The sequence below is a fragment of the Tupaia chinensis genome, unplaced genomic scaffold (genome assembly GCF_000334495.1).
Source record: "Tupaia chinensis unplaced genomic scaffold, TupChi_1.0 Scaffold000221_1, whole genome shotgun sequence".
Taxonomy (NCBI): domain Eukaryota; kingdom Metazoa; phylum Chordata; class Mammalia; order Scandentia; family Tupaiidae; genus Tupaia; species Tupaia belangeri.
In genome coordinates, this window is record NW_006159696.1 from 675 (window position 1) to 28,175 (window position 27,501).

Genomic DNA, 27,501 nt, shown 5'->3' on the forward strand with positions numbered 1-27,501 from the left:
TTGTTGATATCTTACTGCCAAGGTGGAGCGTCCTCTATGTCCCAGATACTCGCCCTCTGTTGTATGCGGTTTGCAAATATTTTCTCCCTGTCTATCTCTTGACCTTTCATTCTCTTCCTATGGTTGTTTGCAGAGCAAAAGTTTACATTTGGATGAAATTAAATTTATTCAAGATTTTCTTATACAGATGTTGCCTTTGCTATCAAATCTGAGAGCTCCGTCTAGTCTTTGACTCTTAAAGATGTTCCCTCATGATTTTATTTTTAAAGTTTGAATTTTATATTTAGGGCCATGGTTCATTCTGAGTTGATTCTCTGTGTCATGTGTGAGGTTTATTTCGAGGTTTTACACATCTTACTTTTCACCAGGCTAACTCCCTTGCTGAAGTGCCGATTTCTGCAGAGGCGGTCTTTCGGCCACTGCCTTCCTGCGGCACTTTGGTAAACCATCTGTGAACGTGGGCCAGCCCCGTAGCCTCCTGGGGGGAGAGCCAGATTCTGCATGGCTGATCCCAGTTTGAATTCTAGCCCAGGAGGCTTGAAAGACATGCTGGATGTTCTCCAGTCTTTCAGTCTCTACCAGAGTATAGATTTAATGTGTGAATAATAATAATACATTAATTAAATAAGTCAATAAAAATAAATAAATAAATAAAATTAAATAAAAATAAAAAAAGAAAAAGAAGAAGAGAGAACATTCCACCTGTTAGAGGAATTTTACTCTTTCCTCACAGGGAATCCTTTTCTTTTACATTTTAAAATATTTTCCATTTATAGATAAAATGTCACTTGGATTAAAAATTCTGTCTTGGCTCCCCCCACCGAGAAAAAGAAGAAAGACATGCTGGATGCATGTTTGTGTGCGCCCCAAATCCCAGCAGAATAGAGACATGGAAGAGAAGGGTTGTGGTGTGACCACACCCCACGGCAGGGGGTGCCTTCTCCCTCTCTATCTCTCTGTCTCTTTCTGGGGGGTATACATGCTCTTGGGCAATTAAAAAAAATCAATTGGGCCAGCAGGTGGCATGGTGGTTAAGGAGCTGGATCTCACATGGATACCTCCGTGGTTCGAGTCCTGGACCTAGCAGCTTGAAAAACACCCTGGGCGAGTGTGTGTGTGCTCAAAATCCCCAGAGGAGAATGGAGAAGGGACTGTGGCATGACCATCCCTCTGGGAGGTGATTTCTCACTTTCCCTCTCTCTTTCTCTCTCTAGTGAGTGTACGCACCCTACGGCAAAAATCTAAAAAGACCCCAAAAACCGAAACACTCATGTGTGTCTATTTCTGGGTGCTCTGTTTCATTGATCTGTGTCTACCCCTCTGCCAATACCAGCTGCTTTGATTACTGTTTTGTGAATGCTGTGGTTAGCGTTTCCGCTGGTGCCCCAGTGTGTGGCCCCTTACATGGCCCGTGTGACGATGAGCTGGCGTCCTTGTCTTGCAGATCTCTACATGTATGCCGTCCTCGTGTGCTGCATTGGGATCCTCAGTGTCCTGCTCTTCACGCTGGTCATCCTCTGGCAGTCTGTGTTCCACAAGAGAAAATCCAGAGGTGAGAAAACAGACAGGGCCATGCACAGAGCAGGAGCGACCACAGACAAGTGCAGGCAGGGCCACGTAGCACCTGTGGGAACCTGGGCAGGTATCGGTCTGTGGCTGGCGACAAAGGAAGCTAGAGCCCACGCTTTGCTGAGGCTCTGCTGGAATCAGCTGGCCACTGTCGGCTGGTCTAACTGCCCCCTCCTGGGTCCTGCGGTTTCTACTGCTCTCACTCTCCCTGGGAAGATGGTGAGCCCGGCGCCTCACTGGCTCTCACTAAGACTGTGTGTTCAGACGAGTTCCTGAACCATTCCAAATGTGGCGTCCTCACTTTTGAAAGGGGATGGACCCCCATCCTCAGACGGGATGTCCTGGTCGGTGTTCACCTAGAAGGCAGGTGGGCATGGAAAGTATCCTGGCCCCTTTTCCTGTCTAGTCATGGCCTCTTCCCTCTCCAGTCCTTGGTGCCTCTGCTCCTGGGCTCTGTCCTTTGTCCTGTCTCTTGCCTTTTGTTTCTTTCTCAGGTATTTGCTTCTTTCTCTCTTTTTTAAAAAGAATTATTATTTTTTAAAATTAATTTTTTTTATTCATTCATTTATTTTAATATGACAAGACACACACACACACACACACACACACACACACACAGAGAGAGAGAGAGAGAGAGAGAGAGAGAGAGAGAGGTAAAAAGCAAGCCACCAGGTCCAGGACTTGAACCATGATTGGCCACATGGGAGTGCCCAGCACCTTAACCACCACACCACCTGCTGGTCCCCGGTACTCGGTTCTCTTTACAATGGCCGCCTGCTGTCTCTTGAGTCCCTGTTTCCCATCAAGCCTTGTTCACAGGCCCAGCAGCTTCTGTGCATCTCCTCTGATGGTCCTCCCTGCACCCTCCCCCCAAAATGTCCCAAATAACTGCAGGTGCTGCAGCTTCCAGAGCTGACCATGTGAGAATTGACCTCTGAAGTTAGACCGACCTGCTTCCAGTGGTGTCTCCTCACTCATTCTGGGGTTTGCCTTCCTCTGTGCACCTTAGGGAGACTTAGTAGCCCAGTCTCACAGGCTGTGAAGATTAAATTAGAGAGAGAGAGAGAGAGAGAGAGAGAGAGAGAGAGAGAGAGAGAGAGAGAACATGTTAGTCAAGGCCCGGAGTGCATTTTGGCAGCCAGTAAAGGTCCTGTGCTGAGGACAGCATGAGGTCACGGTTGTGTGGGGAACCATCCCTGTTAGCCCTGGGTCCTACAGCTGGGTGGTGTCAGGTTCAGTTATCATGGCTTGAGACCTTCCAAGCAGGGCAGCTGAGCAGTTCCAGAGGGGATTCCACCCTCACCCCCTGACGTGCAGGTGCAGCAAAGGTCACCTTGGAGACGGTGACAGATGGAGGGTGAATGCCCACAGGAAGCCATTTCCACCTGGACCTACAGGTGCATGGGGAGGAGAGGTCTGAGAGCTGCAGTCATGGGAGAGGTATCCCTGCAGGGCAGGGCCGAGGAGGGGAGGTGCAGCCAGAGCAGCCTGGGGCAGCAAGGGCAGGGCCGGGGTGCCCCTCTGGTCTCTTCTCCTTCACTGGTCCTTTGGGCAGTCCTCTCCTTGCTGTAGGCAGCTAGGAGCCAGAGACGGGGAGCACAGGGGTGCGGAGGTCAGCTTCCGGGGGTCTGAGCAGGGGGGACAAGGTGGAGGGGATCCCGAGGGGCAGCAGAGAACACAGTCAGCACCCAGTGATGGAGTAGGGGCTGTGGCCTGGCTCTTCCACCTCCAGAGGTGGGCCCTTCCTCAGCCCTGTGCGTCCAGGCTGCCCTTTGACCAGCTCAGCCTCCCTCCACGGTGCCCTTTCTCCCACGGTTTGAGGCACGGGTTGCAGATACACAAGGGCATTTGTTCCATTCACGAGGGCAGTGGGCAAGGCCGGGGCCATGTGTTCCATCCTTGGAATGGGGCCCCCGACAGATGCTCAGCAAATGGTGGACAAATGGCTATTTCCCAGCTGCTTCGCTCCCAGCTGTTGGAGTTTGGAAATCATACGGGCAGTTTGCAAGCAGTGGTGTTCTGCCTGAACACAACTGTGTTCTGGGCTCAGGGGTGTGATAGAGTCTGGCCCGAACTGTGCCCCCATTAGACCCAGGCAGGCCCAGGGAAACAGAACATGGCCAAGGAGGGCAGGGGTACCCCAGGAGCACTGGGCGTCCACCTCCCAGACTCACAGGGAGCCTTCGGAGATGGGGAGCCCCCAGCCTGGGCTCCAGACAGCTCATGTGCACCTGTGCACTGCCTTTGAAAGCCTTGCTCAGCTGCCGAGAGCTTCCTGTGAGCACCTGTCACAGCAGGCGCCTGGCTGGGCTCCTGCATGCTCCCATGTGGTCATGGGTGGCAGCCTGCATTGTTCATGCTCAACAGGGAACACGACTGATGGGGTTGATAAAGTTCCAGGACAGGGGAGTGGTAGAGGCCCAGCCTTAACCCAAGCCTTTTACATTTCTGTTCAAGGAAAGCCAAGCTGTCAGAGGTTGTCCTTGTCAGAGGAATGTCCCTACAGCTTCCATGGCAGTTGTCGCTGAGGCTTTTCCTAAGTAGCTCTAACTAGCTCCTGCGGCTCCTGGGAAGTTGACTTTGGCCTGGGGCAGCTCTCCTCTGCAGGTCCGGCTGGCATCTCTAGTCCTCCCCAGGCAGACCCTGCCTTGCATGGCCCTAGGCGTCCGGCACCTCTCTTGCTGCACTGTTGCGGGGCCGCTATGGTGCCCAGGAAGGCGGCTGCAGGCTCAGAGCCAGCCGGTGGTGTTCCAGAGCAAGCAGGCAGGTAGATTTGCGAGGGTCCCCTAGCATCCAATGAGGCCTGGATTACAGAAACCTGCCCAGTGTTTTTCCTTGATTAAATTTAATAACAAAGATGATATGATGGAGGATAGAGGAGCACCAATAAATATGGGCTACTTTGCCACTGACGGACTTCTTTCCTGGTTCTGAAGACAGAGCTTGAAGCAATTGCGTTTCCTGTCTTCGAACGACTCTTACACAGAGAGCACATACAGTAGCCCCAAATATTCACAGCATCCACTGCTGTGTAACAAATCTCCCCAACGGCATGGCTTACGGCAGCATTGATTTGCTCAGGATTCTGCAATCTGGGCTGGGATTCCCTGGGCAGTCATCCCTATGGCTTCAGCCATCTAGAGCTGACCAGGACGGAGGTCCACGATGGTGCCACTCTCAGGTAGCCCAAGCCCGTTTCCTCTGAGGATGATGCAGAGGAGCTACAGGAGCACTCTGGGGTCAGGCTACCTCTTTTCTGCTTCCTGGGTGTGTGTGAGGCTCGGTCTGCCAGGACGAGATACCTCGGATGGGTGCCTTTCCCACCTCTCAGTCTGTAGGCTGGAGATGTGGCCCAGGGAGTCAGCAGGGGCAATTTCTTCTGAGCCCTCTCCTTGGCTCTGCTGTGCCCTCATGCAGTCGTCTCTCTGTGTACACCTGTGTCCTGATGGCTTCTTTGAAGGACGGCAGTCATGTTGGACTAGGCTCACCCCAGCAGCCTCATTTCAACTTAGTCGCTCCTTTAAAGACCCTACTCCAAACACAGTCACATTTTGAGGGGACACAGTTCAGTCTATAACGTCAACTATGTGACTGAGCAAGTGAGTTGAGCTCCCTGTGCTTCAGTGTCTTCCACTATAAAATAGAAATAATGACAAGACTATTGTGAAGAGTAGAGTATCAAGTTGTGGTCTTCTAACACTTTTGTTTGCACAGTTTCTAAAATAATTTTTTAAAACTGTGTACCCTTGATTATTTTTTGTTGATATCTAAACTTTTTTTCTTTTTTTAGAGAGGTTTTGCTATAGGGCGCGTGCACTTGCCAGAACAGACAGGGACAGAGAGACAAAAAGTAAGAAATCACCCCCCAGGGCCGATGGCCATGCCGCAATCCTGTCTCCTCCATCCTCCTCTCAGGATCCTGGGCACGCACACACACACACGCCTGGCATGAGTTTAAGCCACCAGGTCTGGGACTTGAACTGGGGTCAATTACATGGGAGTCCAGCGACATAGCCATTACACCAACTGCTGGTCCTGATATCTAAACTTTTTATCTAAACGTAAATTGTTGAAAAATGTATGTAATTTCCAGAGCATTGCAAGTATGTCAAATGAAATAGTTACATTTATCTCTGTTTTATATCTAAATATCTTGAATTTAATTACTATATTTATTTAAGGATTTTATGAGGTAAAAAGGAAGACCCCATGAACATACTTTAGCTGTGAGAAATTTTACATTGCCTCTTTTTCTCCTTGAACTTCTACCTTTAGTCTATTTCTCTCCAAAATATCTTACTTTAATACATATTTTGTTTTGAAAGTGACTTATTGATTACCCTAGAACACGTTTTTCTGTAAAATATTGTGTACATACATTTAAATTATTTTACAATTTTCTTTATTTCATAAGTCTCTAAGTGTCACCTGGAGTCGTCCATGTGGATTTAGCTGTCCGGAGTTGTCCAGGACATTGTGTTATCAATATTGTGCAATATTTGGGAAATTAGTATAAAATTAATAAAAATGACATAAATGTGTCATAAATTCAGATAAGTAATTAATAACCATATGAAGTAAATTTTTATTTCAAATGCATTTTTTATTGAAATGGATTTTTATTTTTACTTCATAAATCTGCTTAGGGGTAGAATTCACCATTGATTCTATACCTATTTTGTTAATAGATGTTAGTGCTGAAATATACCTCATTTGATATAAAAAGGGGCAAGAATGGATGAAATTTTCTTATACTACCCAATACTTTACACTGCCTCTGAATTATATGTTGAAAGTCACAAAATAATCTGTTATTAAAGATAATTTTTAATGCTCTTCTTAGCTGACGAGTGGATTAGATCACTATTCAATCTTTGTTGAAAGCAAAATATTAGAAACCCCCTCCTTTGTGGAAGGCTTAGTTGCCGCATTATTAGTCATTTGCTTTCTCGTGACATCAATATTTCACATCATTTCTGGTTTGGTGCCCATAGGCCCTTCTCCCTGGGACAGGTCTCCATAGTATAAATCAGGGTGGGTGAGGGGGTGTGCCTTGATTTTGTGGTGAGAAAATTGTAATGCTAAGTGAGAAGGGGGAAGGGAATACAGCCAGACCTTGGGCATGTTCTGAGAACACAAATTCTTAGGAAAGAGCATCAAGGAAGATGAGGGTCTAGATGAGAGAATGCTCTTAAAGCTGTCCTCCGAAGAGTGCTCAGGGGCTTGCAGACCCGAGACTAAAGACCGCTGAGTCATACAAGCTTAGAGTAGTGCCAGGAACCTATGAAATGTTCAACAATTACTAACTACCATTTTTATTATTGCTGCATCTGTTAAGTATCTAGCACATAGTAGGAACTCAGTAAATGGAACGAGGAAAGCGTTTACGTGCTAGAAGGTTGGACCAGATAAATGTATCTGAAGGTGAGATTCACTCCTCTTGTTCTGGAACCTGCATTGGCTACCTGCATGACAGATCATTTCAAATAGCGTAAGATAGTATTTTATTTGCTGAGAATTCCGAGCATTTGGGCTGGGCTCAGTCGGACAGTTCTTGCGCTGATCTCGGCTGGAGTCATTCACACAGCGACATCTGTTGGAGGATCAGCGGGGGTCCGGTTGCTCTGGGGTCTCGGCTGGGATGATTGGTATCTGCTCCATGTGTCTCATCTTCCAGTAGGCTATCCAGGCTTCTTCATGTGGCAGCAGAGGAGTTCCCTCAAGAAGAGAGAGTAGGCCCTTAGCACAAGTGACATTCACACTTCTATTTGGTAATGTTCCCTTGGCCAAAGCAAGTCTGTGGTCAAGACCAGAGTCAGTATGGAAGAGAGTTATCTGTGGGAAGGGGTAGAAATGAGGTGTGATTCATGGGACCTTGATTGTAATAATCTACCATCTAACCCCGGGTCCCCCCTGACTGTTTTACTTAAAGTGAACCAACTGTGAGCCTTAGATTGCACCCTGGTTGAATTAAGTGTCTAGGTATTTTTAGTTTTCCTGTGCAGCCAGCTCATTTCGTTTTCCTCAGGATGACCTACTATAGAAGGATGTCTTTCTTTAAGACTGTTTTCCTGAGGTCTCGTTTTAGTACTGAAAGAACATTAATCATAGAACACAAATCTGTTTTATAACAAGGAGCTCCTAAATGGGGACAGATTACTCATCTGGTTCCAACAGGGCTTTCTCATGACTGAGGGAGAGCTTGGAAGCTGGGTGACTACTATGCCAACATCCTTCAGGTTAGAACCCAACTCAACCTGCCTTGACCAAAAATGACTGGTTTGGGTAATGTAGCCAGGAAGTCTTGAGTGTATGGCTTCATGCCCACGTAGATCCAAGGCTGGAAGAATATCAAGTCATTGTTGTGTCCATGCAATGGCTGCTGTCCTCCCCTCGAGAAGCATGCGAGTGCTGAGAGTTGAGGGATGGCACCGACACCCGGCCCTGCACTTTCTGGTAATTCTGGGAGCACACCTGTATGAAGGTGCATTTATTTACCATCTTCTTTCTTTTTCCTTTTATAGTGAGACATTATCTGGTGAAATGCCCTCAGAACAGGTAGGAATATTTTCTTCTCTCTTTTTTCAAATGAAATTACTTGCTATTTTGCTTTGTTGTGATATAACCAAGAAAGAAGTGAATTTGTTCTTTCACCTAAAGGTCTGCATGTCAGTCCACAAAGAAGCCTGAAATGTGTACCCTGCATGCCTTTGCCTATTTCTAGATTTCACACTCTGGTTATCATCCCCAGAGGGTCTGGAGAACACAGAGTTCACGCTCAGTCAGCGTGCACGTTGAAGGAGGCCTGGTGTGTGCTTTTGCAGGATTGCTCTCCCTGCTCAGCAAGGGGCTTGCAGCTGGTCTGAACAACTGTGATCCTCACCATCCCCTTTGCCAATGCTGACTTGTCTTATGCCTCAAGTTCAGCTGGTGGGTCATACCTCATAAGAAACAGGAGATACTGCAAACTCATAGCACTTGCAACTCTGGGATTTCTAATCCAGAAAAGATAGAATAGGTGAATTTCTCCCTGTTCTCCTCTAACAAGCACAGTTATAACTCCTGGAAATAACACAAGAAGCAACCATATGAGGACTTCAAAATGTGGTAAGAAGAAGCTAAAACTGGCTGGGGATCCCTGAACTGAAGGAATTTAATCAACTATAGGACATCTTAGTCTTTCCCATTCAACAGATGGAAGTGTTCTAGACCCGTTTCCACCCCTACCAAAAACCCAGTAGTAGAAAGCAGTTAAGCTCATCCCTCCCCTGGATTTCATGGAAGTTCCTCTGAAAACCTTAGATGACCTGACATCACTGGCAAGGGGAAGAATCGGGAGCCCTTCCAACAATGAACACCAGAGGAAAGGCTGTTTTTCCCTGCCAGCTCTGAGACTGATACTTGGAACTAAGTGACACCAGGTCTGAAGGGAAGAATAAGCAGGAGATACCCAGTCCCAGGAAGCGGCCCAGCTAGGGTACTTCTTCATTTCTCTGGGCCTCAGACTTGCCGCCTCCACTCAAAGACATTTGGCTTCCAAATCTGGGGAAACCCCTTCCACTCCCCTAAGCAGTACTGGCAGGACTCAGTGGCACCAGATAAATCAAACAGACCAAAATAATACCATAAGGTTCTGCAAATGAGAAGGTCATTGAAACTATAACAGGCAGAAGTAGAGAAGTAGGACAGATTCATGTGATAAACCTAAACAGAGAGACTTCCTGTAAAAAAGAACAGATTTACATAGACCCCAAGGTCTCCTAATGGGATTGTAAAAAAAAATCACCTATTGTACCAAAACAAAAATCACAGATTGGATGGAAAGATAATTGACAGATCAACACTAAGATGAATCAGGTGTTGGAATTACCCGACAAGGATTATAAATCAATTGTTATGAAAATGAGTCAATGATCAATTACAAACTTTCCTAAAACAAATGAAATGTAAAAAATCTCAGCCAAGAAAGAAGTTATTAAAAAATGGAAAGTGGGCACCAGCAGATGGCATAATGGCTATGTAGCTGGACTCCCACATAACTGACAGCAGTTTGAGTCCTAGACCTGGTGGCTTGAAACGCATATAGTTTGAGTCCTGGACCAGCAGCTTAAACTCATGCTGGGCACATGTGCATGCATTCCCAAAATCCTGAGAGAAGAATGGAGAAGGTGTGATTTCTCGCTTTCTGTCTCTCCAGTGAATGCATGTGCCCTATAGCAAAAATCTCTCAAAACAAAACAAAAAACACCTCATGCTGGGTGTGTGTGCGTGTTACCCAAGATCCTGAGAGGAGAATGGAGGAGAAGGGCTTGTGGCGTGGCCATCTCTCCTGGGGAGTGATTTCTTGCTTTCTGTCTCTCTGTCTCTCCAGCTTGTATATCATGTGCCCTGTAGCAAAAATCTCTTTCTCTTAAAAAAAGAAAAAGGACTAAAAAGTTCAGTAACAGAAATTAAAATATAAAAAACTAACTGAATGGGCTCAATAGTAGAATGGAGATTTCAGTGGATAGTTAGTGAACTTGAAGACACTTAACAGAATTAATCTAATCTGAACAACAAAGTGAAAACAGACTAAAATGAACAATAGTCCTCAAGGACATGGGGGACAGATGATCCAATATTCTGCTGTCGGAGTTCCAGAAGGAAAGGGGAAACAGAGGAGAGCTGATGGAGTATTGGAAAAATAATGCAGAAAACACTCTAAATTTGGAGAAAGGCGAAGACCTAAAGATTTAAGAAAGTGCATGAATGATAAGTAGGATAAACCCAATGAAATCCATTTGAAGACAAATCACAATTCAATAGAAGACAAATTTGAATGACAATACATTTCTCTATGAATCCTTATAGGGCAGAAAGAAGTGTTGTATTTTTCAAACACTGAAAGAAAAGAACCATCAAACGCAAATCTTATATCCAGTAAAATTGTCCTTCAGAAATGAAGGGGGACCTGGCCCCATAGCCTCGTGGTTAAGGGAGCCTATCCCACATGGCTGACTGGTTCAAATCCTGGCCCCGGTGATTTGAAAAACACAGCGTGTGTGTGCTTGCATGCCCCAAATTCCAACCGTACGGAGCAATGGAGGAGAAGGGATTGTGGCATGGCCTTGCCCCACGAGGGCGTACCTTTTCCCCTCTCTTTTTCTCTGTCTATCTCTGGTAAGCTCATGTGCCCTTGGACAATTAAAAACAAGAATGAAAGAAGTGAAAACATTCTCAGATGAAGGAAAATGAAAAGAATGTCGTTAACAGACCTACTCTGAAATAATGACTAAAAGAAATTCTTGAAAACAGGAAAAAATCTTGGAGCGTTAGGAGGGAAAAGCACAGTGGAAGGAGTAGAAATATGAGTGCATACAGCAGACAGTTCTTTTCATTAATAGTCAAGAGTTTAAAAATTATATTTGAAAATCAAAAAATTACAGAACTATCTGATAGTCAAGAAAATAATATGTAAAAGTGAGGAAGGCAAAAATGACCTAAAGAAAAGTGAGGTCTCCATACTTCACTTATAGCGATGGGATGTTGGTTCCAGGAGGTTGTGGTAAGTCATGTATGTATATGAATATCGTAATTCCCAAAACAACCACTGAAATATCTGTGCCAAAAAAAAAAAAAAGAGAAAGAGAGAAAAAGAGAAAAAAGGAAGGAAAAACAAAAAACAAATAATCTCCCTTCCCACACACACACACACACACACACACACACACACACACACACACAGACACACACACAGACACACACACAGACACACAGAAAACAACATAGAAAAATTAAGATAGAATTCTAAAATATGTTTAAGTAACATAAAGAAATAGGAATGAAAACCACAGGAAACAAACAGAAAGCAGATAATAAAATGGCAGACTTAATTGCTAACATACATCATTTGTTTAAACTGTAAATGGTTTAAAGACACTAATCAAATCACAGAAACTGGCAGCGTAGATTGAAAAACTCTGAGCTAACTATAGGCTACTTATGATAATTTCACCTCACACACAGGAACATTGGTGGGTTGAAGAAAAAGATGGTTAAAGACAAACAGGAACAAGAAAGTCAGGTGTGGACGTACCATGCCCAGTAACGTAAGTCAATGGAAGACTCGGTCCACCAGGGAGAGGACCCTGAGTATGTACGCAGTAAGCAGCAGAGCTACACGGGCCTATAAGTAGAAACGGCAAGATCTGAGAGAAGAAACGGTTTTGCTGGGGAGACTTCAGTGTGCCTCTTTCAGCACCTGCTAGACCTGTTACAGACAGAAAATTAACAAGGATATCAATGATCAGCCAACAAGATCCAAATGATACACAGCAAACACTCCAACCAATGATGGAAGAATGCTTTTTTTTCAGGTTTCTATGGAATATTCATCAAGATAGACCATACCCTGGGCGATAAAACAAACCTCAACACATTTAAAAGAATTGAAATCACACAGTGTCTCCTCTCTGACCACAGTGGACTCAAAGTAGAAATCAATAAGAAAACAACAACAGGAAGCCTCTAAAGATGTGGAAATTAAACAATATACTTTTCTTGTTGAAAGTGACAAGCTGATACTATAGGGTGTTCAGAAAACTCATGGCATATTTTTCTATGCAAAAATGCATCATGACTTCTGACAATCCTAGAGATTATGTATATTTTGAAAAAAAAAAGTTAAAGGATTTTATACTTTGTGTTTCCAAAACTTATTCTAATACTAGATATTGAGGTTCTGGTGCATATGCAGGCACACAGATCAACGGAACGGAATGGAGAATCCAGAGAGAAATTCCTACCTTTGTGGCCGACTGAATTTTTAAGAAATGAATGGTAAAGAGCACTTGCATGTGCATGTTGCTTAGGGGCAAGGAAGAGAGAGAGAGAGAGAGAGAGGCAAAGCGTACACCCCTGCCTGGGTCTGTCCTGCCACAGTCCCCTCCCTTAGGCTCTTGGGATCTGATGTGTGTGCACTCCTAGAATTCTCAGGTGACTGGGCAAGGATCCCAAACACGGCTGGCCACGTGGCATCCAGCACTGCAGTCTGTACTCTAAGGACTGCACCACCAGGCTGGGCCATGCCAGTTGGATCTGAGCAAAGACGCCGGGGCAATTCCGGAGGGAAAGTGTAGCGTTTTCCACAGATGGTGCGGGGACAGCTGGCTATCCGCATACGATCGCGCTCTGAGGCCTGACTGCAGCCCACGGGCTGTAGGGTCCCCCTGGGTGACACTGGAGCGTCGCAGTGTGGGACGGCCCGGAGTCCAGATCCAGGGTCCACCTGGCCTTGCAGGCAGTGCCTGTGAGTGCACTGGTGATCCTGGCTGGGGGGTGGGGGAGCAGGACTCTTGCGGATCTCTACTGCTCTCTCTCACGAAAGGAGGAAACAAATAAGCTTAAAAAAATGACGGAGACCCTTATCTCACATATTTCAAAAATGAACTAAAAGTGGATTTTAGACCTAGGTATAAGGAATATTTATATAAAAGCTGATGTAATTAGCTTTTAAATAGACCTAAATATAAAAAAGATATAAAAACTGATATACCGTTATATAAACACTTCAGAAGAAAATAGGAAAAAAAAAATCTTTGTGATCTTGGTTTGGACAGTGTGACAGCAAATCTAGGATTCATACATGAGAGAATTGATCAAATTAAAAACCATTACACTTCCAGACACCATGAAGGAAACCACAAGATAAATGCAGATTGAGGATAAATATTTCAAAGAGATAATGGAGAAGGAATTTGTTTCTATAATATATAAAGACCTCTTACAACTCAATAGTAAGATGACAAATAACTCAATTAAAAATGGGCAAATAGGATCTGACTGTGTATTTCCTAAAGAAAACAATGGCTAATACATACATGAAGAGATGGTCAGTATCATTAGTCACCAGGAAGGTCCAAATTAAAGTCACGTCAGCCCCAGCCGTGGTGGTACGAGCTGCTAAGACTGTTCTACAGGCTGGGGCCGTGTGAGAGGCTCAGGTTTGAATCTTGACCCAGCCTGAAGCCTGGTGCAGTGGCGTGCGTGCCTGTGACCCCAGCAGCTTGGGAGGCTGAGGCAGGGGCATCGTGCCAGTGAAACTCTGTCTTAAAAACAGAAACAACTAAAAACAAAACCCTTACAATGTGAAACCACTACAATGGCTACAATCCAAAAGACAGCTCCCGAGCCGAGTTCTGGCCAGGATGTGGGGACACTGGACCCTTGTATATTGCTGGTGGGGGTGGGAATAGTGCAGCTGCTGGGAGGGCGGTTTGGTGGTTTTTAAAATACTGAACTTGAACTTGTATGGCTTGGCAATCTCATGCATTAAGAAACGAAAGCGTAGCCCACACAAAGACATGTGTGCGCTTGTTCACTGCTGCTTTTCATAACAATCAGGAACTGGACACAGTCTCTCTCTATGTATGTATTCATCAGCCACGAGTGGAATAACAGAATTGTGTGTACTTTCCCCAAAGTACCACTTGGTAATGAAAAGGAAGCTGCCTGCAGATAGAAGCCCAGACCCACGCGAGCCTCTGAAACCCTGTGCTAAGTGAAAGAAACCAGTTGCAAAAAGTTACCTATTGTGTGACTCGAGGAGTATAAAATGCCTAGAAGAGGCACATTTACAGAGATGGAAAGTAGAGATGAGTGGATGCGTAGAGCTGAGTTGGGAGAGGAACTAACTACAGATGCACAAGAGGCATGGTCTGAGCTGTGTGGAGGTGACGGTAAATCTGCTACCATCTATTGCACGCTTACGATCAGAAAATTGTGGTGATGACTTATGCCTTGATAAAGCTGTTCACGTCTTTGTTCAAGCACGTGTCCCCGTAAGGCTGCGAGGAGCAGGATGCTGGCTTTAAAGACTGAGCGGGAGGCAGGGCTGGGATGGTCAGGGGCTGCAGAGGACCAGCCTGCCTGAGCCTCAGGACTTGCGCTGTGATGCTGGGTCTGGCCTTCCGTGGTGAGCGAGCAGCCCCTGGTGACTGGGGGCTCTCCCTTCCTTCCCTGCAGTTTCCCGCATTCCGAGCAAGTGCCGACTGAGCCGGAAGTACCGCAAGGTTGCAAGGTTGACATCCCAGCCCAGCAGCCATTGCAAGTGCTCTCCCCAGCTGGCTGCTGTCAGGGAGGCTGGTTGAGTGTCTGAGTAGCAGCTCTCTCAGGGACATGTCTTCTGTCAGGCCAATCCACAGAGCTACCTCTAGAAAGCCCACATTTCCTCTGTCCGTACCCCAGGGTCCTGCTGGGGCCAGGCCTTTGCCCCATACAAATTTCCTCTGTCCGTACCCCAGGGTCCTGCTGCCCCATAAACCTGCTGTGAGCACCCGGCCAACTTCGCACCCGTCTACCTGATTAGAATCTCATGCCTGTTTGACTTAGTGCAACTCAGGGGACCTGCACAGTGCCTGACTAGTGAACTGCTGGGTTTTTGTTGTTGTTATTTGTTTTTAAGAGAGATTTTTTGTTATAGGGTGCACGTGCTCGCTGGAGAGACAGAGAGAGACAGAGAGACAGGAAGTGAGGTGATTTCTCCTCCATTCTCTCAGGATCTTGGGTATGCATGCACAAGCAGCCCGCATGAGTTTTAAACTGCTGGGTCCAGGACTTCTACCACAGTTGACTATGGGAGAGTCCAGTGACGTAATCACTACGCCATCTACTGGTCCCATGGTCAGTTCTTGTTTGTCCATCCTGGCTCTTGCCTGGATTGGGCTTTCCCTCTGCAAGCCGGGGTGTTTTTCCTGTCTCTGTCATGCCAAGGGCCTTTCAGGTCATCCATTGGCCTGCCCTGGGCTGCAGCATGGGCAGTCGGGCCTTGGAGTCTTGAGGTCTGGTCAAGACAAGTGTCCTTTGTCTTCTGACTGTGTGTCCCTCAGGGAGGATCGACAGAAAGCTCAGGACCAGGGCAAGAGGCCAGGGGAGGGACCTTCAGGAAGAGGTCACACACTGGCATGCTGAGGCTGTGGTCACTGAGAGAGGGACTTGCCCAGTGGCTGGACAGAGCATGGAGACTCTAGGGAATTCCTTGACTTGCTGAGAGAAGTCCAAACAGAAGGAAAATAAGTGCTATCCCTGGTGTCGGAAGTTGCCATCTTCCGGGAGACACAGATGATATAGAATAAAAATCTTTTTTTCTCTTTTAATAATTATTTATGAATTATTAAATTATTTATTTAATAATTATTTTTAATAATTATTATTATTTTAATATGCTAAAAGGTATGTTCACTTACCAGAAGGAGGCAGAAATAGAAAGAGGGAAAGTAGAGATGAGTGGATGCGTAGAGCTGAGTTGGGAGAGGAACTAACTACAGATGCACAAGAGGCATGGTCTGAGCTGTGTGGAGGTGACGGTAAATCTGCTACCATCTATTGCACGCTTACGATCAGAAAATTGTGGTGATGACTTATGCCTTGATAAAGCTGTTCACGTCTTTGTTCAAGCACGTGTCCCCGTAAGGCTGCGAGGAGCAGGATGCTGGCTTTAAAGACTGAGCGGGAGGCAGGGCTGGGATGGTCAGGGGCTGCAGAGGACCAGCCTGCCTGAGCCTCAGGACTTGCGCTGTGATGCTGGGTCTGGCCTTCCGTGGTGAGCGAGCAGCCCCTGGTGACTGGGGGCTCTCCCTTCCTTCCCTGCAGTTTCCCGCATTCCGAGCAAGTGCCGACTGAGCCGGAAGTACCGCAAGGTTGCAAGGTTGACATCCCAGCCCAGCAGCCATTGCAAGTGCTCTCCCCAGCTGGCTGCTGTCAGGGAGGCTGGTTGAGTGTCTGAGTAGCAGCTCTCTCAGGGACATGTCTTCTGTCAGGCCAATCCACAGAGCTACCTCTAGAAAGCCCACATTTCCTCTGTCCGTACCCCAGGGTCCTGCTGCCCCATAAACCTGCTGTGAGCACCCGGCCAACTTCGCACCCGTCTACCTGATTAGAATCTCATGCCTGTTTGACTTAGTGCAACTCAGGGGACCTGCACAGTGCCTGACTAGTGAACTGCTGGGTTTTTGTTGTTGTTATTTGTTTTTAAGAGAGATTTTTTGTTATAGGGTGCACGTGCTCGCTGGAGAGACAGAGAGAGACAGAGAGACAGGAAGTGAGGTGATTTCTCCTCCATTCTCTCAGGATCTTGGGTATGCATGCACAAGCAGCCCGCATGAGTTTTAAACTGCTGGGTCCAGGACTTCTACCACAGTTGACTATGGGAGAGTCCAGTGACGTAATCACTACGCCATCTACTGGTCCCATGGTCAGTTCTTGTTTGTCCATCCTGGCTCTTGCCTGGATTGGGCTTTCCCTCTGCAAGCCGGGGTGTTTTTCCTGTCTCTGTCATGCCAAGGGCCTTTCAGGTCATCCATTGGCCTGCCCTGGGCTGCAGCATGGGCAGTCGGGCCTTGGAGTCTTGAGGTCTGGTCAAGACAAGTGTCCTTTGTCTTCTGACTGTGTGTCCCTCAGGGAGGATCGACAGAAAGCTCAGGACCAGGGCAAGAGGCCAGGGGAGGGACCTTCAGGAAGAGGTCACACACTGGCATGCTGAGGCTGTGGTCACTGAGAGAGGGACTTGCCCAGTGGCTGGACAGAGCATGGAGACTCTAGGGAATTCCTTGACTTGCTGAGAGAAGTCCAAACAGAAGGAAAATAAGTGCTATCCCTGGTGTCGGAAGTTGCCATCTTCCGGGAGAGGGGGGCCCTGACCTTCAGGGTTGGAAGACTCATCCTTTCCCATGGAGAGTGTCCCGAGGGTGTAGATGTCTTGGATAGAAAGCAGGCCCTGAGAGAGCATTTCAGGGTCCTGCAAGGTTTTAAATGTGCCCTTCCTAGGGAAAACAGCCTTTGCTCAACTGGCAAGTGCTGGCCTGCTCCAGAAAGTCCTGGAGATCAGATTTAGACGGAATCCCACCGGCTGTGGAGGGCAGCAATGCACTGCCCGCACACCCCAGCTGCGCACCGCCTCCTCCATGGATTCAGATGCCTTCTTTCCTGCAGGTCAAGTTTGGGAAGGTCTTCAGAAGACAGACAAGGGCACCACAAAGGCGCTTCCCAGTCAGTCCGTTTCCTGGTGTTTTGCTCAGCCTCTTCTCATGGGCTTGAGACAGTCAAGCGTGCAGATGAGTTCGAGTGGGCGCTGTACTACGGAAGCCCACTGGAACCCGAGTGAGGTTGTTCGAGCTCTCGCCACGCTTCTGACACACGGCTTTCTCAGATACACAGTGGGTGTGGCCTATCGATACGTGGGGTACATGACAGGCACAGTTTAACTTTGATTTGTGAGCTTAGTTGAAACAGTATTTTAGTCTTTTCTGAATTACTGGAGATTTTTAAACACACGCTGACCATAGACATACGGGATTATATTAATAAGTGATGTGTTCAAGATCTCTGAGTGAAGGCAGAGATGTAATTCAAAAAGAATCTAAAGGTAGGTATTCCTGCAAACTTACTCGGGTCTCGTCCTGGGCATTCTTGCCCGTCTCTCCCTGGGCACCCTCTCCTAAGCCCTAGTGAACCTAGTTTCTGCTCATAAAACAGACAAACAAGATACACACTCCCACTTAGAGTGCTTGCTTCATTTTGACACAGTTGAGGAGTAGCAGTGTTCCAAGCTGAGCCACTGACAGCTTTGTAGCTAGGGACCAGCCACTTTCTCCTTCCAACCAAGGCGTCTGGCCGTGATGGCTAAGGCTCTGGGGCCAGGCTGCCCTGATGCGAATCCAGCCTGGGAAATGAGAGCAGTAGTGGACCCAGTGCATAGCTGTTGGGGGGCTTAAAGGAGTCGGTCTGCATAAAGTGCTTCCCACACGGCCTGGGAGACGCGAGCTCTGTGCACACGGGTCTGCTCACCGAGTGACTCTTCTGTGTGGGGCAGCTTATCAGGCCATGGAGCCAGGACTGAATGACACAGCCGGTGTCCTTGAGGTCCCTGTCCAATGGGAGCCCCGAGAAGTACCAGTCTGGCAACGCCCATGTCAGGGGAGCCCACAGAGCTATCGTGGCACCTAGGGGGAACACTCCCACGCCGAGTCCCCGGTTTGAATGTGGGTAATAGGGGAGTTTTCCTCGGGGATGTGTGTACCAGGTCCTGAAGGCGGAGTCAGAGTGCATGGGTGAAGACGGTGAGGGAAGGCGGCTTGCAGGGCTGCAGAGGGCGTGTGCACGGTAGCAAGGCCTGGAGCTTGAGGAACTTGGTTCACGGGGGTTGAGAAGCCCTGCAGATGCAGGGCAGAGCAGTAAGGAGGGCAAGGGCCAGGTGCCAGGGATGATAACAGTCACCACGCTGCTCTTCTGTCAACACTGCGTCCCACACACAGTGCTGAGCATGGAACGCACACCGTCATCTTCAGCCCTCACCGCAGCCCTACAGGTAGGGGCGGCCTTTGTCGGCTTTCTACAGACGGGAAGGTGGGATGTGGGGCTGTGGCCACCTCGTCTGTGAACAGTGCTGCAGTGCAGGAGGATGGCAGCCGGGTCGCCGGCTCCAGGGCCAGAGCCCTGTCCTAGTCGTGCTGGGAGACCTGGCCTTGCCTCCGTGTGCTTAGGATGTCGGCTTCACATGAGAATAAGGAGTAGATGTTCCGGTTAGTCAGGGTAACGGGAAGTGACGTGGTAAGGGCAGTAGGATGCTGGGGATGGCTGTGGTGGTCAGGGGTCCCCTGTGTTTGACAAGCCCGGTGGCTTCCTATAGGAGGCATGAATTGCAGATGCAGGCTGCATTAAAGTAACTCTGGGATACTGGGTTAGGGTAAGGTCAGCTCTGGAGAGCCCTCCTGGGACACCCGTGTAAGCCTGCTCAGGCCGTCCAGCCTCCTGGAGTTTATACTCCAAGGAAGAGCCTTGGGTCTCAGAGACATGGGAACCCTGACCCTAACCTCGCTGTGCCCGGCCATTAGTTGTTGCTTCGCCCTGGCCCACTGCATACGTGTGCCTGCCCCATCCACGTCCACGTCCACGTCCACCCGAGCCAGTGGGATAGCAGCCATGGCTGTGTGTCTTTTCTGCCCGCCTCCCTCCTGCACCCCGATGGCCATGACTGCCCGGTCATGTCTCCACCCAGCACCCAGGCCCAGTGGCCTTTGACCACAGCTGCCTGAGCAGGAAGTCTTGGAGCTAGCTTGTTCCTGGTGTAGTGTCAGGAACATTTGAACAGCCTCAGTCCGAGCTGTGCCACTGACAGCTTGTAGCTTGGGACCAGCCGCTCAACCTCTCTGGGCATGTTTCACCTCCACAGAGTGCACACCGACTGGCCTGCCATCCCTGCCGCTCAGGCCACCCTGCGGATCTGATTGGCTGAGAGTGGTCATGAACCACATCCTCAGATCTGTGCGTGGTGTGCCGTGTACCGTGCCACTGAGCTCTCATGGGCTGTACTTCCAATCATCGTACACTCTGCCAGGAACAAATCAGTCTCCCCAGGCTAAGAGCATGAATAAAACCGCCAGTGACAGATCCATGGCTAGGCCTCTGTCATTTACGAACCTCTGGGTTCCAGGTGCTAGAAACGCCAGCTTGGATGGTCATTTCCAGGAAAGGACTTTGCTAGCATATCTGACTGGTCCATTGATTGCTGATAACAGAAATACCCGAGTCCGGGTGGAGTGTAAAGAATAGGGGTTTATTTTGTGCACCATTTCAGAGGTACAAGGTCAAGTGGCCACGTCTGGGAGGGTCCTCTTGTGGGTGGGTCCTGAGATGGCGCAGGTGTCACAGGGCATGAGCTTGAGCAGAGCATGCATGTGTCTGAGTCCTCTATCTCCTGATAAAGCTACATGGGTGAGCCTAGGGACCCTACACTGAGGACATTTTCAACCCAGTCACCACTTAAAGGCCCGCCCTTCAACACCATAATTGGATTAAGTTTCTACACCTGTTTCAATGGATCACTAAATATTGCACGTGACTTTTCAGGGGACCCATTCAAACCACAGACATGGGTGTGAATTTAGGTATCGTGTTCTTTGGTGGAGTCAACTGCAGTGTCCCTCCCCACCTCTCAGCTCTAGAGTAGTTCTAGGTGACTAACCCACTGGCAGCTGATACTGCTTGCCCCAGACAGTCTACAGGGACATGTCCCCCTCACCTCTGTCCCCTCTCGGGCCAGAGATGGCCCTTGGGCTTGGGTGACAGCTGTAGCACCAGCCCGATAGCCCAGCACCTGGGCTGGCTTCCTCCCAACTGTGACAGGCATTTGCTGTGCCAGTCACAGAGCCAGAACTCCCACCCTGAATTTAATGCAGGATTGGAATGCCATGGAATGTTGATGTCACCCTCCAGTAGCTGCTCCTTAGACGCTTGGTTTAAGCCCAGAGTAGCTACTGTGGGTCTGGCTTGATCAGCCTCTTCTTGCCCCAGTTTTCTCATTCTCTCTTATCTGGGTCGGGCCACAGAGGCAGACTGACCTGGGTCAAATCCCATGTTTCCTGTTCAGCTGGTGACCTTTGGGAGGGGCCTGAGCCTCTCTGGAGTCTTATTTTCTCTTCTGAGAAGGTCGGAAATTATGGATACCAGGTGAGGGTTTTATTTATTTTTTCTTTTCTTGGAGAGGTTTTTGCTATAGGGCACGTGCACTCGCCAGAAAGACAGAAAGAGACAGAGAGACAGAAAGCGAGAAATCACCCCCCAGGGGGGATGGCCACACCGCAATCCCTTCTCCTCCATTCTCCTCTCAGGATCTTGGGCACGCACGCACACGCGCCCGGCGTGAGTTTTAAGCCACAGGGTCCGGGACGTGAACCGCTGTTGACTACATGGGAGTCCCGCTACGTAGCCATTACGCTAACTGCTGGTACCCCGAGGTGAGCGTTTTCCACGGTGCCTTGCACAGGGTAGACACAAACGGCTATTACTATCATTGATTTTAGTTTCTGCAAAATACAGTTACTCAGGACTGGTTCAGCACCTTACCAGATCCAGGCTATGCATTCTGCCTGGAGTCCTGGGCTGCACTGCTTGGGGTGCAGCCTCTCTCTTCTCATTACTGATCTGGTCTGTTCAGCACTGCTGTGACTGTGGGAGAGTATGTACTGGGGGTGCCATGCTGCACTGTCTTGGGCAGAAAGATTTTCTGATCAAGATATAAGTTGAAATCTGCAGCCCTCCTCTCAGGTTGAGACATGGGCACCATTGAAACACCCCTGTGACAACACCATTCTCTCTGGGGAGACCAGGCGCCATCTACACTGCACCCACACCCTGGAGACCAGGGTCAGCTGCTACTTAACTGTTTCAGGCCCTGTCTCACCCTCACGAGAATGCTGTGAGGAAGAGAACCAGAGTATGTCCCCACTGTGCAGACAGAGAAGGGGAGGCCTAGGGTCATCTCTCTAGTCAGAGTGGAACCAGCTTCAATGCAGGCCTTCCAGCCCTTTCCCAGTGTCCACGGAGGTGCTGAGCCTTTGTGGGATGGAGACTTGGGAGGCAGCCAGGCCGGAACTGTGTCCAGGGTCCTGCACGTGACATGCCACCTCCTGCCCTGCCCTGGGTGGAGCCAGAAAAACAGCCCGGTCATCCAGCTCCCACAAGCAGCACTTCTCTCTAATCACACGGCTCTTTAATTTAGAGGGAGTTTCCATCTTCAGCACTCATTTTCCATCTTTCTTGGTTTGACCGACTCCAACAACACTTGCTCTGTTTTGTCAGAGACAAAGTACAGTGCTGTTCCAATCTGGGATGTAGGATAACCTTTTTCTGTGAGTTAATCACAAGGTGGGCTTTCTTAGAAAAGAAGTCAACAGGAGAAGCAAGATTCTGAGGGGGAAATTGTCTGCATATGTCATTGTGGTGACTCCTTGTCTACCTGAGGTCTCGTTGTTGAAATACGAATCAGAACCCACTTTAGCTTAGTGCACTTCTACTGTCGTGAAGGGAAATGGTGATGACGCAGCAAGTCTTTTCCAACTTACTGAAAGCCCTGAGCAGGGTAGCATAAGTTCACATAAGTGAGGTTCTAGAAACTTCCATTTTGTATCAGAGAACTAAAGATTAAATCCAAGAAAATAGAAAAGAAAATGGGAATATCTGATTTTTCAGCATGTGGGGTGTAGCTAGGGAAACTATTCAAGCTCAAAGGCACCAGGAGCAAGGAAAATATCAAAAGATTTAGCAAAAACAAAAGAAAGTCTGTGCATTTAACAAAAAGTCAAAATTCATAAGGGAATTGGAGAACTATTAGCAATAACTGTGTTAGACTGATATAAAAGGTGCATGCAAATATATAAGAAAAACTCGAGTTCCTTAAGAAATTATAGCAGATGTTCCTCCATCATAAATGAGGATATCTATTATATCATGGGGACTGGTTATGCCCAGTAGTGATCAGAGAAATGCAAATAAAGAGATTTTAAAAAAATGTGATAGGGCACATGCACTCACCAGCGAGAGAGAAAGGGAGAGAGGGAGAAAAAGAAGAAAGTAAGAAAGTAGCTGCCAGGAGGGATGGCCATGCCACAATCCCTTCTCCATTTCTCCCTCCTTTTGTGATTTTGGGCATGCATGCATATGTGCCCAGCTTTGGTTTTCAAGCCACTGGATCCAGGACTTGAACCACACCCTTGATCATGTGGGACCCTGGCACCGTAACCATCAAATCACTGGCTGGCCCAAATTCCACATTTCTTTTCATTAAATGAATAATTTTTTAAAAATTGGTAAACTTGGCATTTTAGAGGATGATAACATAGGTACTCTCCTTCATTACCAGATAGTTGTGTAGTACGAAATGGCTGGAAATCGTTTTGACAACAGGTATTAAAGAGCCTTTAAAATGGTCTTCCTTGGTAACATCGAAATTTCAGCTCTAAGCACCAACCTTAAAATCAAAGTCTAAGAATGGAAACTATTATGCGTAAACATGGTCTTAGCAGTATTATCTAAGTATCAAACTGGAAAACAAAATAGTAAACCATGGCTTACTTTCTCAATGGGGTAGTATGAAACTATAACATGGAAATATGGATTAAGTAAAAAGAAGGATGCAAAACTATAATGTGGTTTAATTTAAAAAACATACAATATATGCAAAACAGAATAAACTGAAAACTTACATTTACATAAAAACCTGCACATGGGTGTTTACAAAATCTTTACTCGTAATTGCCAGAACTCAAGGACTGGGCCAGCCTGTGGCATGGTGGTCAAGATGACTGGAGCCCACGTGGCCAATGTGAGTTTGAGTCTCAGAGCCAGCAGCTTGAGCAGTATGCCTGGTTCTTGTGCAAGCATGGCGCAAATCCTGAGAGAGATGGAGGAGAGTGGATTGCAGCATGACCATCCCCCATGAAGGGTGCTTTCTCACTTGCCTCCTCTCTCCCTCGCTCTCTCTCTGGTATATTAGAAAAGACAAGAAAAGGAAAGAAAAGAAAGAAACAAACAAAAAAAAACCCCCAAACTCAGAATCACCCAAAATGTCTTCAGTAGGTGAATGAATGAATATCCACACAGTGGAATATTATTCTGCACTAAGAAGAAATAAGCTATCAAGGCATAAAAAGACATGGCGGAGAGGAGACGCTTACACCAGGCAAAGCCTGTCTGTAAAGACTACGTACTACGTAATTCCAGCTGTATAACGTTCCGGAAAAGGCGGGACTTTGGAGGTAGTACAGATTGATGAGTGCCCGTGGTTCGCGGCGAGGGAGGGAATCGATAGCGCACAGAGGGTTTTAGGGCAGGGGAACAACATGGTGTGATACCAGGATGACGCATTTGTCTGAACTAATCCGATACACGTGGAGTGAACTCTGCTGAAAACTGTGGACTTGGGGGTGAGATAATTTGTCCGTGTCAGTTCATCACTTACAATAGATGTGCCCCTCTGTCGGGAATGTTGATCATGAGAAGTCTATGCATGTGTGTGGGGAGGAGATACATAGGAAGTCTCTAAACCTTCCACTTAGCTTTGCTATGAACTTAAAAATGCTCTAAACATAGGCTATTAAATTACTTGTTGACCTCTCCCCTCCACCCCCCACATGTAAATAAGAAAATACATATTTTTTAAAGTCTATTTTAAAAAAAGCAAAGAGGAGGAAAAAGAATGGAAATATTCACAGAGATTGTATTTTGGTTATGATAAACTTATTTTCATATTTTGGTCTTCATGCATGTAATTACCGTTTTTAAAAAGCTATACATTATTTTGTAATGGAAAGAGAAAAGTAAACATTCCAAGAGTTTAAAAGCCACAGAATGTAGCTGTCCATGTGGTTGTATGTTTACGTAGTTCTGATTTTCTCATCTCTTGTGTGTTCTTAGCAGTCAGTTTTGCAAACTTAAACTCCTTTTGGCTATTTGTGAATTCACACAGTTGACCCTGTAACTTAAAGCTATAACCAGCTAAAATTTCTGTCTCCAGTAAAAATAAACAATTTCTGGCAAATCTTGGTGGGAACTATATAGTCTTGGAATTTTACCCACAATGTATGATTCAGTCTTTGTTTATTTTAAAATATTTAGGACTTTGTTTATTTTAAAATATTTAGAATAGTCTATCACTTATTAAATATATGTACATATTTATTTGCATTAATTATAGGCATATCCAGTAATAATTTTCTCTGTCCTGTCTTCCATCTATTTCGTTCCTCAATACCCCTGTTTTAGGGTACCACTATTTTTAATTTTTTGCAACTATTTCTAGAGTGTCTCTACGCATGTGTAAGCAAATACTAATATGTATTCATATTTTCTAATTTTGTTCAGAAAGTGGTATTTGATATATTGTCCAACACCTAGTTTTTTCACTTAACAATGTGTCTTTCCTTACCAGCAGATAATTTTTATTGTCTATGTTTTCCTTAGGGCATATGTGTTCACTGGAGAGAGACAGAGAAAGACAGAAAGAGGGAAAGTGAGAAACCAGAACTTTAGGCAGGTACATGTGCCCTGCATGAGTTTCAAGCCACTGGGTCTTGGACTTGAACTGCAGTCAGCCATATGGGAGTCTAATGCCTTAACCACTATGCCACCTGCTGGTCCCTGTAAATGGACTCTTCACTCTCTTTACAACTACAGAAGGCCCAGATGTTGTGTCCTCATATTCTACTCAACCAGTACCCTGCTGATGGGTTGTATCTCAGCTGCTAATGTTAATATTACAAATAGCAGTGTAGTGAGTAATGTTACACATATATCACTTCATAAATGTGCAAGGGTATCTATAGAATGAATGCCTGTTTCATAGCAGTAAATAAAACAAGATAGTGTGGAGAAATACCTATTCCATGGAAGCAGTATTCATTCTAAGCATCTATAATTTTGTTAGATGTTACTAAGTTAATTTAATCAGGAAAGTCTATTATATTAGAGGATAAATAGCCCCCATCTGAAGTGACTGGAACAAGAAGTGGGGTTTTTTTTCCAGATTTTGAAATATTAGTATATATCTCATTAGTTACCTTGGGCAAGTCAAAACATGGAATTCAAGTCGAAGCATGGAATTCATTTCTGTTTCATATATACCTTACACATATAGCGTGAAGACAATTTCATGCAATATTTTTGTTTTACAGTGTTTTGAGAACACCCTGTCAGTGAAGTTGGTTGTGGAATTTTCTTTTTTTTTGGAGAGGTATTTGCTATAGGGTGCATGTGCTCCCCGGACAGACAGAGAGAGAGAGACAGAAAGCAAGAAATCACCCCCCAAGGGGGATGGCTATACCGCAATCCCTTCTCCTCCATTCTTCTCTAGGGATCTTGGGCACGCACGCACACATGCCTGGGGTGAGTTTTAAGCCACCGGGTCTGGAACGCGAACCGTGGTCGACTACATGGGAGTCCAGCGACACAGCCATTACGCTAACTGCTGGTCCCGGTTGTGGAATTTTCTACTTTGGCATCATAATGATGCTCAAAACTTTCAAACTTTGGAACATTTCAGATTTTGGGTTTTTGGATTAGGGATGGGTGCCTAGTCTGCACCAGCAATCCGAGTAGTGCTCAGTGTCCAGCTGGCCCACACTCTCGCCACAAGGGTGCTTTGCTTCAGAGTTGGTTGTCGTTCAGGCGTGTGGAGTTGGTGCAGTCTGACGTGGACTCCTCCCTCCTGAGGAACTTGACCATGTGTTCCCATGTTAATGAGACTTTCCTCTGATGGAAAAACTACCAGTTTACAGCCTTTGTTCATTTGGGTGATGGGACAGTTCATACCTACTTGGCTGGAACATGTGCCTGAGGACAAGCCATTCTGTAAGGGGTTGCTGGAGCCAATAGGAAGCATTTGAAGTAAGATCGATGGCCATTCAAGGACGTTGGTAGACCTTCTCCCACTCCTAGCAAGAGCAGGCTTCCCGTCAGAGCACCTGTAACCAGGTTATAGAGAGACGATCAGCAAGCATCATCCGCTGCCTGGAAAAGCTCTGCGTGTTCAGCTCAGTAGTTAAGGGTACAGGACACAAGCGTGTGCAAATCATTCCTCGCTACAACCAAGGAGTCAGTCACTTTCCCCAGAGTAATTATCCTGATTCCGTTTTACTTCAAATTCCCACTCATAGTTTCTCATCTGACCGTTCCTCACACCAATCTTCCTCTCCTCTTGGGATGTTGGGCACACATGCACATGCACCTGGTGGCAAGTTTTAAGCCACCGGGTCTGGTACTTGAACTGCGTTCTACCCTGGGAGTCCAGCGATGTAACCATTACACTATCTACTGGACCCACTAGTGATACATATTTTTTTGGAGAGGTTTTTTGCTATAGGGCACATGCGCTTGCCAGAAAAACAGAGAGACAGAGAGGGACAGGCAGAAAGCGATAAATCACCCCCCAGGGGGGATGGCCACGCCAGTATCCCTTCTCCTCCATCCTCCTCCTGGGATCTTGAGCACGCACGCACACATGTCTGGCATGAGCTTCAGCCACCAGGTCTGGGACTCGAACTGCGGTCGACTACATGGGAGTCCAGCGACATAGCCATTACGCTAATTGCTGGTCCAGCTAGTGATATATATATTTTTTTTTTT

The 27,501-nt window shown here is 46.9% G+C and overlaps 1 protein-coding gene across 1 annotated transcript in view; it reads left to right on the forward strand.

Annotated features, from left to right (window-relative positions):
- Window positions 1–1,444: 1,444 nt before the first annotated feature.
- Window positions 1,445–27,501, forward strand: part of LOC102470389 (V-set and transmembrane domain-containing protein 4) — a gene marked incomplete at its 5' end in the record, with an annotated part of 60,098 nt that continues 34,041 nt past the window's right edge. The window contains 2 exon segments of the mRNA XM_006147722.3: window positions 1,445–1,552; window positions 8,094–8,127. Of these exon segments, the coding sequence (XP_006147784.2) occupies window positions 1,445–1,552; window positions 8,094–8,127 (142 nt within the window).